The sequence below is a fragment of the Mus caroli genome, chromosome 17 (assembly GCF_900094665.2).
Source record: "Mus caroli chromosome 17, CAROLI_EIJ_v1.1, whole genome shotgun sequence".
Classification (NCBI taxonomy): Eukaryota; Metazoa; Chordata; class Mammalia; order Rodentia; family Muridae; genus Mus; species Mus caroli.
The window spans coordinates 58,913,558-58,929,130 of record NC_034586.1 but is presented as its reverse complement, the minus strand read 5'-3'; the positions used below and the strand labels follow the sequence as shown (position 1 = coordinate 58,929,130).

The window sequence follows — 15,573 nt, the reverse complement described above, 5'->3', positions numbered from 1 at the left end:
TTTGAGGGCACACTATTGAGAACTCAATGGAGGGACAGTTGTTGTGTCTTGTCTACATTTGATTTGAGTTTTGAGATTCAAGTCATGATTGACTTCTAACTGCACAGGTTAGCTAAGGGAAGAGAGATTAACACTGGTTTTAAATTGATGGTCAAGATTAAATTTGGCCATGTGTTGAAAAGTCAGCAGCCAAATTCTGTGAGACATATCCTCTCAACTGCATTTGGAGGTGTACGTCCCAGGTCTCCCATAATGCCTTGCTTCCACGGTCACGTTGCCTTTCCTTTAACCAGTAGGGTGGCTTCCATTTTCTCCAGCTTCCATCAAGTATATAATTTATAATTTACTATAATTGATAATTTACTCTGGGTATTGGGGATGATTAAAGGGGTTTAATTTTTGTGCTGAATTTTATTCTTTTTTTTTAAGAAAGATTTATTTATTTTATTTATATGAGTTACACTGTTGCTGTCTTCAGACACACCAGAAGAGGGCATCGGATCTGTGAGCCACCATGTGGTTGCTGGGAATTGAACTCAGGACTTCTAGAAGAACAGTCAGTGCTCTTAACCGCTGAGCCATCTCTCCAGCTCCAAATCTTATTCTTAGTCAAGTGAAATGGACCTTTTGTGATACAGCTGACATCAATCCTCAACCAACCTACTGCTCCATTTTGCTAGATGTGTGATATTTCTGCTGTAGGAGAATATTATTGTATGTTACGTAGAATATTATTGTATGTTACGTAGAACAACGAGCAGCCATGTTGTTCTACACAACATACAATACAGCCTGCTCCCAGGGAGGAGCAGGGGTCATCTTTCTAGATGTGCGAGATGTTTCTGGCTCCTGAGATGTTTACATTGTGAGAACAGTTACGATGGTGTTTTCTGCAGATGAAATCTCCTTACTAAGTCTGGTGAGTGTTCATGCTTCTGTGCTATGAACCAGAGTTAATTTAGTGGAAGAAGAATGACTTCGGTCTTATGGGTGGGCTGCCAGATAGTATAGTTCCTAACCAGATACAAGGATCTCAAAGGCCACTGCTGGACACAGTGGTAAAATTAGAGAAAGTTAAAAAAAAAAAAAAAAGAGGAGACATTTGCAGGGAAAGTTCTCGACCATTGGCTAACCTGTTAAGGAGGTGGCTAAGTGTCCTGGGGCATCTGTAAATATTGGCATGCAGAGTCTTTCTAGAATCTTTCTAGATGTGTATTTCTGCTTTGATGTGAGCCCAAGCTCAGGAAAGCTGTTTCCTGGTGGAGAAAGATCCCTTTATATGAATGGCTGCTGAGCCTGAGAATGCTTCTTTCTGGGAAAGACTAGAATGTGCAGGAGTTAAGGGCTTCCCCTCAGCTGCTGGTTTAGGATTTTGGAGTCAAGTGAGTAGGCAGGGAGGAGAAGCAGGGCTTGACTTCTATTGGTAGCATCCTGAAGCGAACTGGTACCCACACTTCTAAGAGGCTGCCATTGTAAGAAGGGAAGCTGCTATATATAACTGTGGAGCTGTCCTACTGTGAGGCCCTCGTGGTTACAAAGAGAGAGGATGCTTCAGAACCATGTATGACTTGGGTTCTGATTTTATCCCCACTACCTATATACTGTGAAACATGGAGCTAAGAGGATAATGTCCTCTCCGGATGTTCCCCCTGATTGTTAATGTAAACATGTTCTAACTACTCATTCTAGTTGTTTTGAGTATTTCATAGTATATGTATCTCATAGATGTAGAACACACACAAATCTCGAGGACAGCAAATGCTCATTATGCCAGTGAATGGAAAAGAGGACTGGAACCCCAACAAGAATTGTCTCTCTAGGGGCTGTGAAGCGGACCTATGGACATGGCGTTAGCAATTTAATCTCTTAGGAAATGTTAGCTCCCAGGTCACTTTCCCCTCTACCTTTTACTAGCTAGGAACACTGGGTATGTCATGTGATTCCCTAAACTCCGTTTCTTTGCCTTTGAATGGATATAACAACAGTGGGTATTCTGTGGTGCTGTGATGAACGTTAACTGAAATAATGAATGTCACACAGAAAGTGCTCAGTGTTAACTCATGCTTGTGAGTTTCTTCACAGTGAGAAAGCCATGACCACTTTGTACCCAATCGGGGAGGGCTTGGTATAAAATAAGGATATCTCATGCTGTCTTTCTCTTTTATACTTGAGCACATTATACAATAACTTTCATGTATTTCAGTTAGTAATTGTTTGTGTATACACACACACACACATCTTATTCTTTGACATGCAATAGTAGACAAACTTGTGCAAATTAAAGACTTGAAACCAGACAGACAAGCCTATAATCCTATCATTTAGGAGGCAGATACAAGAGGTTTAGGAGTTCAAGGCCATTCTTGGCAACAGAGCAGATTCTAGCATAGCCTCAGCCACCTAACACCCTGTCTGAAAAGACAGACAAACAAGGAACTGAAGCAGAAGTGTGAATTGACTATGATAGATTATTGTCTTCGGCTATTGATCGGAGAGTAGGAATATTAGTCTCTAGAAGAATCACATGTTTAAAATAGAACCCTCAGTAATGTACACATCTCACATAAAAGCACACTATCCCCTGAAGGGAATACCAGTCAACCCAGTGTGGAGTGGGTTTTCCGTTCTATAGTTTGCTTCCTTAAGATTCTAGTAACATGAACAGGGACAAAGATGGAAAAGATGAACTGAGCCTGAAATAATAATAGTAATAATAATAATAACAACGTGACACCGTGGCTTTTAATTGTAGAATAACGGAATTACAGAATAAAGGAATAACAGGGTGTGCCCAGGTAGCTACAGTTTTCATTTTCAATTTAAGCACTTTCACATGCTAGTCAAGCTAGCATGAATGACACTTAGGGAGAGGAAAAAAAAACTTCCCCCTTGAATGTCTTTAAAATCTGTAATAATAATATAATAGTATAAAGTGCATCTGGGCATCGCCTTCTGCTGCAGTTCTTGTCTGGCGTTCGTCCAATGCTGTCAGGCTACTCTTGAGTGGTGATGATTCATAGCCCAGCACCTTTTATCTGAACACTGCAATGTCTTTTCTTTGTACTTAAGCAGTGATGTTACCTTGATGTTCAGAAATCTTTTAAAAGCAAGTCTTTCCTTGTGTCTTGACAAAGCATTGTCCACCAGTAATGAAGAAGAGGGAAATGAGCGACCATTCTAAACACAAAGAAATAAACACGTATGGCTCTCTTTGCAAGAAGTGGCCCACGAGAGAGGATTCTCATTGAAATGCAGATGCTCCTGATGAAACCTCAAGGTTTTCTTCCAATGCCCCCTCCTCCTCCTCTTCCTCCTCCTCCTCCTCTGAGACTTGAGGGCCCTTGGGAGGCCAGCAGGACGGATTCTCATTGTTATCCTATCTTATTCGTTGGGAAACTGAGGCTCTGGATGATGTATGACGTCATCAGATCCGAGTCTTAAAGCCGGTTCTGCCCACTCAATGAGTACAACCATCAGTTTCCTTTTTAAGCAATGCTGTCCCTCCAAAGGGAATCTTTGTCAGAGAGTGTTTAGCATCGAGAAGGAAAGTAGTCTTATTTCTCCCAGGTTGAACATTCGTTCCTAGGTGCTGAAAGTCTCACGAGTGGGTCCTACATCTCAAGAACTCATGGGGAAACTGGAGAGCGTGGGAGGATCCTGGAACGAGAAGGAGTCTGGGAATCATCCCAGAGATAACCAAAGGGGTGAGGATTTTCACATGTGGGGAAAGCGAAAGGAGAATCCCAGAGACTGCTGACATCTCTGAATGTTTTATAGACCACCTTGCAGAAGAAGAATTAGATTCGCCCTTTGTAACTCCAGGCAGCAGGAGTGGGATCAGTGGGTAGAAATTACACCACAGAAGCAGATTTATGCTCAATATAGGAAGAAAGTTTCTAACATTTAGAGATGGCCAAAAATGGAATTGACCCGCTCATCATCACTGGGAAGTGTTCATGTGAGACTGACTGTCCGGCGTGAAGATTATGGCACTTTATGAGCGTTGTATTTCAGCAGGAACACAGTTTTATGGTGAACCTTTCTGAGGGCTTAGGAAGAATTTCCTCAGGAGCTAAAAACAAAAGCTTTTTTTTTTTTTTTTTTGGTACGCTTTCCTGCCGCCATTTTAGGCTGAGAAAGATTTACCCATATGATTCCCGATTCCCACTTCAGTATGTCCTGTGAAATACATTTCAGCTGTTTGGGAGAAGTTATTAATTAAAACAGAGAAGCCATAGTTTTGTAAAGTTAAACTGAAGCGGGATTTGGTATTTGCAGGGGTGATGTGTGTGTGTGTTAAACATTTCAAATCAGGCTATAAATCCTAAGCATTCAGTGAAGACTTTTCATACTAAATGTTTGATCTCCAAAGTTATTGAAGGATACAACTGTAGATTCCGAGCAGAAACACCTCCCGGTATGAATTACCGTGTTCTTTCCTTCTGTTTCCAACAGATTCCAGAGGGGTGACTACCACATTGATGTCTGTATCAATGACTACCTGGATGTTTTCTGCCCTCACTATGAGGACTCTGTCCCAGAAGACAAGACTGAGCGCTACGTCCTGTACATGGTGAATTTTGATGGGTACAGTGCCTGCGACCACACGTCCAAAGGGTTCAAGAGATGGGAATGTAACCGGCCTCACTCCCCAAACGGACCGCTGAAGTTCTCGGAAAAATTCCAGCTCTTCACTCCCTTTTCTTTAGGATTTGAATTCAGGCCAGGCCGAGAGTATTTCTACATCTGTGAGTACCTGGAGATTTATTACGTTGTGGGGCAGCTGCAAAACTCTTGACTGATTTCTTCTTTATTTTTTTTTTAAACCTGTGTTTTGGAGAACTGCAGAGCTGGACTCTGTGTTACAGATGTCTCCTTGTGAACACATACATCATGATCCCTAGATACATTAGCTGGGAATTGAGAGCCCAAATTAGATTAAAGCAATGGCACCTCTTCCTCTATGAAACCCCGTGTCAGCCTGTGCAGTGAACCACTGCCGACATTTATTTCTTTTAAATGAAAATTGCCAGGACTATTTTTCTTTTTTTTTTTTTAATGTTGGAGAAAGGAAAAAAAAAGATTCCTAAAAAAGAAAAAAAAAACTGAAGGAAATAATTAAATTTACATAACTTGGAGTCGTTGCTTTCTTATTCAGGTGTCAGCAACATCCTTTCTTTCAGACAGGCACAGTTTAAGTGGAGAAAGGCCTAGCTCCTGCAAATGTCAGCATGCTGACGATAAATACTTGCTTTGCAACAAGGAGAGCAGACAGTGATTAGGAGCAGCTGTGTCTTTAGACAGGCAAGTGTGAAGAAGTATCTAGGAGGAGTTCCAGGGGAACTGGTCTCTCACCTGTGAGCATTGTGTGACTGTCCCGAGAGCGCTCTAAATGGTCTCAGCGGACCAGACCGCATTAATCACAGTGCCACGGCCAGGTTTATTCTCCATCCCAAGCAGCCTTACTCTTTCAGATGTGACACTGGCATGGATTAGTCCTGAATGTTTCTCAGACTTCACTCTGTGTGAGATACCTGGGGGACTGGTTGTCATACAGATGTGAACCGGAGGTCTGAGGTAGAACTTCAGACTAGGCATGCATAAACTTCTCAGAAAGTGTTCATGTTGCTGGCCCATGGACCACCCATTGAGTAACAGAGTTCTAGATGATACCAACTGTTAGGTCTCTTGGCCCATGGTAGAACTACAGTAGGCATAGCTGGACCTTTTTAGTATCGAATGTATTTAATAGTTTAGCCTTCCCCATGTAGTTCACTATTGAACATGAAAACTTGTTTGTTTACGGCACATTTATGGAACTGCTCATATTGGCTCTGAAATGGGTGTGTGAGAGAGATGGAGACACTTCCTGGCTTTTTTTTAGTAAGGGGGCAGACTTGTGAAGAGGCAATTCAGGTAAGAACAGCTACTGGGTAAAGATGAATAGAAGGGCCAGCAGGGACTCAGGAAGACCTGAGTTTAACCAGCCTCAGGAATCGGGAAGTATTGTTGCTCTGTCTGTGTGGAAATCCACCTGATACCACTCTAAATGCTTGGCATCCTTCTACATCAGCTCGCCAGACAAACAAGATAGAGAACATTCCTGTTTCTCTGACTCAGTTCTTCCATCCAAATGTCTCCACCCACACGGTTCAGATCCACTGAGGTTTCTAGCTCCCCTCCGTCTTCAGAAAACAGAATTTTATAGCAAGTCGGATTTTGCCGTCGCCACCTCTCTCTCTCTCTCTCTCTCTCTCTCTCTCTCTCTCTCTCTCATATTAGGGTTGAATTTTAAAAGGAAATTGAACAGCACCAGTTTTATTATTTCGGTTCATACTTCAGTTGTTAGTCATGAGAAAACATGTAAAAAGCCTTGATACCATCTCGCATTAAGTCCATAAAAATAAGAGGAGGAAAATTGAGTCTTGCAGATGCAGGAAACCCTGGCATCCACTGACCCCTGGTTTTCCCAGCCTCTCTGAGATCCCCCTTTCTGAAAGAATCCTATTCAGCAAAGGAGGGAACGGAACGAGAAGGCATTCAGTGGCAGGATAGCTTTAATTTCATTAATTCTCCCACTGCGAGATGCTGTGCTCCAAGGGGGAGTTATTTTCAGAGCCAATATCTTATTGACTTTTCGGGACTTAAAAACCAACAAAAGTAGAAGCCAAAAATAAAGAGAGAACATCAAAATGGGGCACGCTCACCAGCTAACTGGCTGATTGCATGATTATTAGAAGTTTTAGAATCCATTGAGGTTCGTAAGCAAGACAGTATTCACAGACACTGTATGCTTACGACTAGGTTCTCCTCATTTGTGGTTAAATTCAATATTTCGCTAAAGATCATTATGTGTCTTCTATAACATTCATTTAACAGAGTCATTTAACTGTCAAGGGCTCCTGTCAAAGTAATTGTTCCAAAATGCTTCAAAATATCAAGAGCTTTTTTGCTGTTCGGCTGAGTTTAACTTAAATTACTTTTTTTTTTTTTAAATGAAAGGTAAAATAGCACAAAATTAAGCAGCGAATTGATGTTCATTTCCAAGAAGCACAGTGGCCTGGTGTTCAATTAAATGGAATTTTCAACCATGTTTTCAACCCACAATAGCGTTCCTCCCTGTCTACCCCATGGTGAAAGCCTCCCCTGTCTCTCACTACTGAGACCAACGGAGGAGCTAGTGTGATGTGTCTCTTAGCGGGTTTCATGGGCTCTGCTCATAATTAAAGCACAGGATTCTTGGGGGAGAATTGGCCCTCGGTTGAATCGCCGTTCTCCTCAGATGTGTGGGAGGCGCAGAATGATTGGGAAATGGCATTTTTTTTTTCTTTTTACACTCCTTAACGCCCATCTCAGAAACAAGCTAAACTGCCCAATAGTCGAAATGATAGAAAGTTGTGAGGACAAGGGGACGAGTCTTGCGGTTCCTCACCTCACTTCTGCAGATCCAGGAACAGGAAGACTCCCAGCCTAGTGTCTGTCTTCCTTTAGGTTTATGCTCTGCCGTGAGGTAGGATGCCAGAGTCAGCTAAACCCAGACTTGCTGGGGAGGAAAGGTAGGCATTTCATAGCACGGGTACCTAGACTCAGACAGGATACAAACCAGAGAGTTCTTAGGAATATCCTCTTCATTTAGACAAGAACTTTTTTTCTTTATAATTTCTTTGCATTGTGTAAATTAAGGAACTGTAACTGTTGACTCTGTCTTCTGTGAAGTGTCTGCTTTACCTTCGAGACAAAGTATCCTTAGCTGTTCCAGCTCCTTTATTCATTCTGAGTGAGCACTTCTCTGTTACCATTGCTCTTTCACCTGGGAACAGGCTGCAGGTTGGAGTAGCTGCAGGTTGTTGTAGTGTATTTTGGCTGCTCCTGATTCTGACCTAAGAGACTGACATCCTCAAGTTGTGTTTCTATCATTAGTAATAGATTCTCAGAACTGCCAGTCTGCTGACGAAGGTTAAAGTCATTCATATAGACTTCATACCAGGCATGGTCAACCCCTTGCCCATGGCCCTAATACATCCCATGACATCAGTGGCTATAAAGGTTGTCCTACATATTTAGTAGGCCACAACTTTGAATCTGAATGTTGAAAGGATACACTTTTAATGAGGAACTAGAAATTTTAGAAATTAAAAAAATACTTTGAAGATGTTTCTCACAAATATTAACCTATAGAGAAACGTTTAGACAAACTTTTTCTGCTCTCATATCTAAATGAGATAAAAGAAATCACTAAAATAAGGACATTAAGTTATTTTTCAAAGTCCATAGAAATACTGATTTGAAGGCACCCTTTTGCTGGGGGGGGGGGGGCAGGCTGAACACAGTGATTACCTGGCCCTTCAGTTGCTGTAATGAGCTATTTGAACTTGACTAAATCATCTAATATCGCTGGAGTTCCGAGTCTACATCTGTAGAATACGTGGCTGAAATGAATGATTTCAGAAATCACTTGGAACTTTAATATCCTTATGTTATTAATTTTTATCTGAGGTCTGCCGCTTCAGCTCAGAGATAACATCTGTGCGATGGCCCAGCGCTGGAGCCTAGTAGGTATCAAGAAACAACACCCAAGGGGAGATGAGAAAACATGCAGGGTGGAGAGCTGTGCTAGGGTCCTGCTCTGTAACACTGCTGTCTCTGTTCCTCTAGTGTGGTGGGCTCCTTGGGAGACCACAGCTCCCAGCACTGCTGCCCCCCAACCCTAGCACATCTGAGCTTGCCCGCTGGAGCTCCGTGGCTGTTGTGTGCTTCTTTTTCCCATGCCCATCCTCGCTGATCTCCCTGCAGCAGCCTCTCTGTCCTCCACCCTAGTCTGTGTGGCTAGCAGCACACCCAGTGCTGAGGTTTGGACACCCCAGTGTCCCCTTCCCTCATACATGTCCCTTTTCCTCATTTCTTTTAGAGATGTGTTGAGGAATGTCTTTATCAGAAAGACTAAATACAAAATATAAATGTAACACCTTCTTTATCATTCTCTACCTTCTTACTGTCTTGTGCAATTATTTTCCTCAGGCACTCATCACTCCTGACATTAAATATTTATGATTTATTGTTCATAGCTGTTTCTGCCCTGTGGCATGTATTATATTGTTTGTCATGGAGAACATGTTCAATAACTAGGAGTAAATAGTGCTTACAGAGCATATATTCTGTTCTAAGGACTGTTCTGGGGAACTTTGTCATCGTAATGGCTCTGTGATATAGTGTTCTTCTTTGCCCTCCATGTGTGTGTATCTGCGTGCGTATGCCTGTGCCTATCTGTGTGTGGCGTGTGCATGTGTGAGTACATGTGTGTGGTATGTGTGCATGTGTGTGCATTGCATGTGCATGCGTGTGTTTGTGTGTAGTATGCACATGTGTGAGTGCATGTGTATGTATTGTATGTGTGCATGTGTGTGCATGTGTGTGGTATATATAGAAATTGAGATAAAGGTCAGATAATATGAAAAGGGTCCATGTAGGTACAAAGTAACTAATGGGGAAGAAATTGGGGCCTAGGCCAGAAGAAATGGAAAGATTAAATCTAAGGCCTCGTGTACTTCAAAAGGAAGAATATACGTTTCTAATTTTAAAAGGTTGAAAATGGGCTCTGGAGATGACTCAGTGGATAAAGTACTTGCCAGACAACTGTGAGGCCTTGTATTTGGATCCTTAGAACCCATATGAGTGTTGGGCAGGTGTGGTGGCTTACCTGTCACCTCTGCACACAGAGAGCAGAGACACGTATGCACCTTAAGCTCTCCAAAGGATGCTTTCCCATCTCTAGAAGATAGACTATTAGCTCTGTCACTCGAGGTCACTTCTAAAGCTAGAAGAGTTGCATTTTCTAAGACAAAAGTCCAAACTTGGCTGCATATACAGTACACAGTGTCCAAATTGAGTTATGATTATCCACGTGACTCTGAATTAGTGACTCTTAATGAACAGCTTATGATAGATAAGCCCCATTTCCTGAAAATGACAGTTAAAAGCAGAGGGAGGTGGCCTTTGCTACGTCTAATTCATCCCTGGACACATTCTATGCATGGGCACATTTCCCATAAATCCACAGTATAGCTAGCGTTCCTTGACTGCAACATCACTGTCAATATCCTATGTGCTTTACTAGTTTGTAGCTCTGTCTTAGGCTGCAAGACAATTCTGATATGTCCTAACACAGTTTGTTTTGTTAGCAAAATAGCCTACATTCCTAAGATGTGGTTTCTCCTAAGGACCCAGATTCTTTCCCGAAACATTGCACAGCGTGATTGTTGAACAACCTTTTATAGGTAGGAGAATACTTAGAAAGCCAGAGCATTAATATAAAGGAAACTCCTTCCCTTGCCAGTTGGCTCCAAAGGCTTTTCTGTAGGTGAATTGTTTGGGACTCCAAGAATAATTTCTTATGGAAGTGTTTATAAAATCAGGTGAGGGCTCAGCCATACAAGAGAATCCACTTAGCCATGCATGATACTGATGGAACCAAAAAAAAAAAAAAATGTGTATTTTCAAAGAAACATGGTAGAAAGCAGCACACCTAGAAGAGCTGCCCAGTAAATAAAACCTGAATGAGTATGTGTCATAATAGCTTACCCCATACAGGGAAAGGATTAATTTTAAAACCTTTGTATGGCAATATTTGTATGGCATGCTCTGTAGCAGCTCAGTTTCTTGGCAGTATTTTTAATTCTGTAGAAAAAACATGGCATCAAAGAGGAGTAGAGTGTGGCTTAAATTTTTTTGTTGTTGCTAAATTGTATGAACTCTGGTTACTGCCGCCTTGGGCTTGAGTCTTCCTATTCTCCTAAAGGTTTATTTACTCCTTTGTTTATTTCTTTGTTTTGCTTTTTTTTGTTCTTGTTTTTGTTTTTTGAGACAAGGTTTCTTTCTCTGTGTAGTTCTGGCTGTCCTAGAACCCACTCTGTGGATCAGGCTGGTCTCAAACTCACAGAGCTCCGCCTGCCTCAGTGTTGGGATTAAAGGTGCACACTACCATCATATGTATAGGAGTATTTTGTCTGTGTCTGTATGCAGTGCCCTCAGAAGTCAGAAGAGGGCGCTGGATTCCTGGGATCTGGAGTTACAGGCAGCTGTGAGCGGCCATGTGGTACTTGGAATTGAACCCAGGTCCTCTGAAAAAGCAACCACTGTTCTTAACCACTGAGCCAGCTTTCCAGCCCCCCCTCCCCCCACCTATTGTCCTAAATGCTAGTGTGTCCATGGGGACATTGTCTAACTCCCCTTTTCTGCGTCTGTAAAACGGGTTTAAGAATAAGAGTTCTTCATCATGGTCTTTCTTATTCCTTAGATTTAGGGAATGAACTGTCTGTTAAAGAACAACCTGCCAAACGGGTGTATTTAATATTCCTTGTCCAAAATGACTTGCAGCCTTTGAAATAAGAAACTGGATTTGCAGTGGCTTCCATTGGTTAATCTACATTAAGAATTATTTGGCTTTTGGAAGTCTACACCAATCCACCTTTTTCATGCATTTTCTTATTGAAATTGAAAAACTTGAAAGTAGCACAATTATTGGAGCGGAAGATAATAGTTTTTTAACCATACACACTGTTTTATTCTCTCAGGAGAGGTAACTGGGAAATACTATGTATTTTCTTTTAACTAACATCTCTATACTTGTTTAGCTTGTTCTGTGTGTGTGTGTGTGTACGTGTGTGTGTGTGTGTACACATGCATATGTGTACACACACACACATTTTGTCTTTGTTATTGGCTTTTTTTTTATTGGGCTCTTTTGGCATTATTTTCTTTAGCAGCAACTGTTCCAAGATTCAAGGTGTTCATAACAGAAACTTCTAGTAGAACACTTACCAAAAACTAGATCACTTCCTCAATTTTTGTTTTGTCTTTTTAAGGTGATATCTCAGAGAATGGTATTTCGAGACCTATTTATGTTAACACGAGAAAGTCAACGGGATTGTTAGAACACTGACAGATTTTAGTATTTCCTAGAGAATAAATAAAAAATTAGCTTTTTAGAGTTTTGTTTCATTTTTAGAATAGAAAGTGACCATTTTTTGTCCATTTTTTGGACATCAGACATTTCTTTTCAGTGGTAGCATTAGTTTCCTCTTTGATAATAGTCATTTTTATTCTCCTTGTATACTTTACAGGTCTCTTGTGAGCCTACAAGATTGTGCCTTTTCATTTAAAGAATGAGTTTAGGGAATTGTTTCTGGTTCAAGATGTCCCTGGCCATCTTACAGGAAAACATGAATGGATTCAAGAGTCCTTAAGTGGAAGTTAAATAAACAACCTGTAAGAAGATGTTTGAGGACCTCTGAATATTTTTTCTGTGATAATTGTAATTTTCTTTTATGGAAACAATTGTTTATCACCAGATGCTGTGTCAACCTTCTGAATGAGTGTGTGTGGTGTGGTCTCAGCCACTCTGGACATGAGTAGAGTATCTAGGCTTCGTGGTGGCTTCTCTCCACAGTTCAGGTGGCCCTAGTGAGTCCAAGAGGGGAAGCAATTGATAGGACCACAGGGCGGTTTTCAGGACTCCCTCCATTATTGTTTTTAACCTTTTCACACCATTGCTCCATCAAATGTGATGTTAAAAAAACGTTTATATCAAAAAGAGATGTTAAGCTAGAGTTTTTAAAAGAGATGTTAAGGAGGAGGGGAGAGGAAGAACACTGCTGAATGGATGTTAAAAGAAAAAAGAATGTAGTGCCAGCCTGTGGACATGGGAGCTGGTGTGAACATAGCTGCTCCGTACATATTGACATGGAGAGCATCCTGGAACTTTGCAAAGGAACCTCTAACAACTCTTGAGTAACTGGGACTTGATGGGAGGTTACTCATGGTATCAACCCCAAGCAGCCAAAGACTCCTGAGCAGGCTTCCTGTTGTCTGCGTTTTGCAAAGGCTGACGTTCTGATAAGAAGTTCAACATCAGAACTGTTTTGTTTTGTTTTGTTTTGTTTTTTTCTCTGTAGTCCTTTTGAGAATGCAGAATGCCATTATGAGATGGAGACAGCGTGTGGAGTTCTGATCTCCTGAGGGACAGAAAGGAATTATGGCACTTACTCACCCTTTAGTTCCCCCTACCATGCTTCGAATAAACACCAAAAGGGAAACAAATTAAAAAGATTGTTCTTTCTTTCTCCTGCCCTTAGCCCAATGTCAAATGTGGCCACGTGTCCAGAAATAACTCTCTATGTCAATTGTGTAGTCTCACAGAGAACCAAGCAGTTCTCAGACTTGTAAGCCTGGAATGCATTCATCTGGGCTCAGAGTTAACCAAACACCGTTTGGTGGGCTCCTGCATTTTATGTACATGTGGTGTTACATAGAACAGATGCCAGGAGAAATGGCAATACTGCACCAGTGACACGTGGAATAACAGTGTTTATATTTCATTGACTTTGGGTTGTCAGCGTACTGTTCTGTGCTTCCCTTAGTAAGTCATTAAGACAAGCGGACTTCAGTGAGGTGATGTCTAAGTGCCATTTGTTATGAACTGCACAAACATGAATACATCAAATGCACAGTCAGTTGCTGGGGGTAGGGGGGGAAGGGCATTGAATCCTTTCTAGTATAGAGAACCCCAATCTTTTCCATGAGAGAGACACACACACACAATGAAAGTTGACTGAATGCAGCTCGTGTGGGCATAATGGGGTTGTGGTCTTTCATCAGAACCCCCGCCCCCCCCTGCCATTTCTGCAGTCTTCTCACTCATCTCTCCTTGCTCTATTTTAACAGAATGGTCTTGTAACTCTTGGTTTGAAAGTTGTCATACAGCCTCGCAGCAGGCTTATATTATCTACAGAGTTCTTTATGAAGAAATATAAATCACCACAAATGAGACTTTTCACAGCCAGATATATGTAGAAATCTGTGTCAGTGCTTTCCTGGCTGGCTAAAAAATAACTCTAGGCTCCGAGGTTTCCTCACAACTCATCCCGCTCCCTACCCTTTTGGGAAGCAATTCTCAAAACTTGAGATTTATGGTCCAGAGAGATGATAGTGGCTATAAAGTTTTCTATTTTCCCTTTTCTTTAATATTAATGCAGAGAACGGGGCATTATCGTTCATTATTTCAGATCCTGAGTATCCTGTGAGTTTGAAATACGGTTCCTGGAGATGCGGCTCACCTCAGTTTAATAGGGGAAACATGTGGACTTTGGCAACAGCCTGTTTTTCCCATTAAATATCTTTATGTAGATTGCATAAAATCCACATTAGGAACAAAATCTTAATATAAATGTAATATCCAGGCTTAGTTTAAAATTTTAAAATCTTTACAAAATATTAATTCCTTCTGAGCCCCAAAAGTAAAATATCACGGAATTGGAAAACAGCCAACCTGTCTATTATTGTTAGAAATTGCGATGATAATATCTTTTCATTTTATTTTATTATTTCCACCAATGCACAGTGTTTCTGACCAGCTTTATCTACATCACTGTAAGCCGAGTTTCACTCTGCAGTTAGCAGCATCCCTTTAGCATGCAAATCCTTTAAAAGCAAATAACATGCTCTGGGTAATTTAAAATAATGAAGGTGCATTGCTTCAACTCACCCACTTCTATTACCTTCCAAACCAGGGTTCTAAGCCAGATTTGCCTCCCCTGGTTCTTCTGGAAATTTTTAAAATTTAATTTTCTACCAAGGTAAAGAATTGTTCCCAATTCTTATTGAAGTCAGAACTGATGGATTGCATCATATGCAATGGTGCTTTTTGCTTTGACCTTTTCTGTGGTCCCCACCATTTTACAAATTCTTGCTTCTCTGTTTTAGGTGGAACTTTAAGAAATAGGTTTGAAAGAGCTTAATTTGGAACCCCCCAAACATGTTGCTTGTTGACAGAGTGCTTGAAGTTCTTGCTGGGAGAGAGTGAGTTCAGCCATGTCTCAGACTGTGTGGTGGATCCCGGACTAAATTAGATAAAGCAGAGTTCAACCTTTAGCTGAAAGCTTACTCTGCCCTGACTAACAATTATTCCCCTAGGTGCAATTATAGTGATTTAGCATCTATTGCGTGTACAGTGTTCAGTGGTTCCAAGCACTGTGTGTATTCCCGGCCATCAAATCCCCATCTGTGCAGTAGGTGATGTTCTTGTCCCCAGTGCTAATGCTCAGAGAGAGCTGGGAAGTGCGAAGCCCTGGCTTATAGCTCGCCTCCAGGTGTGTTTTATCTGTGCATTTCGTCATTTATAACAGTTGATTGTTTGCTGCGAGTAACTGAACCCAGGGTCTCACAGTTGCTAGGCAAGCATTTTATCCCTGAGCTGTACCCCCAGCCTCATAATAAGTATTTTTTTTTTTAAGTCAAAGTCAGATTTCAAACATGGACAGATCCCCTCCTCTCCAGATCTGAGGGCAATGCCTGTTTTTTGTTGTTGTTGTTGTTTTTGTTGTTTGTTGTTGTTGTTTTGGTTTTGGTTTTGGTTTTTCGAGACAAGGTTTCTCTGTGTAGCCCTGGCTGTCCTGGAACTCACTCTGTAGACCAGGCTGTCCTCGAACTCAGAAATCTGCCTGCCTCTGCCTCCCAAGTGCTGGGATTAAAGTGTGCCACCAGGCCTGTCGGCAATGCCTGTTTTAAAAATAACAAAAG

The 15,573-nt window shown here is 41.4% G+C and overlaps 1 protein-coding gene across 2 annotated transcripts in view; it reads left to right on the top strand.

Annotated features, from left to right (window-relative positions):
* Efna5 (ephrin A5) overlaps positions 1-15,573 on the top strand; it is a 285,402-nt gene that overhangs the window by 232,494 nt on the left and 37,335 nt on the right. For both annotated transcript variants that reach the window (XM_021149547.2, XM_021149546.2), the window contains exon 2: positions 4,456-4,748. In XM_021149547.2, coding sequence (XP_021005206.1) covers positions 4,456-4,748 — 293 coding nt within the window. The remainder of the gene's footprint in view (positions 1-4,455; positions 4,749-15,573) is intronic.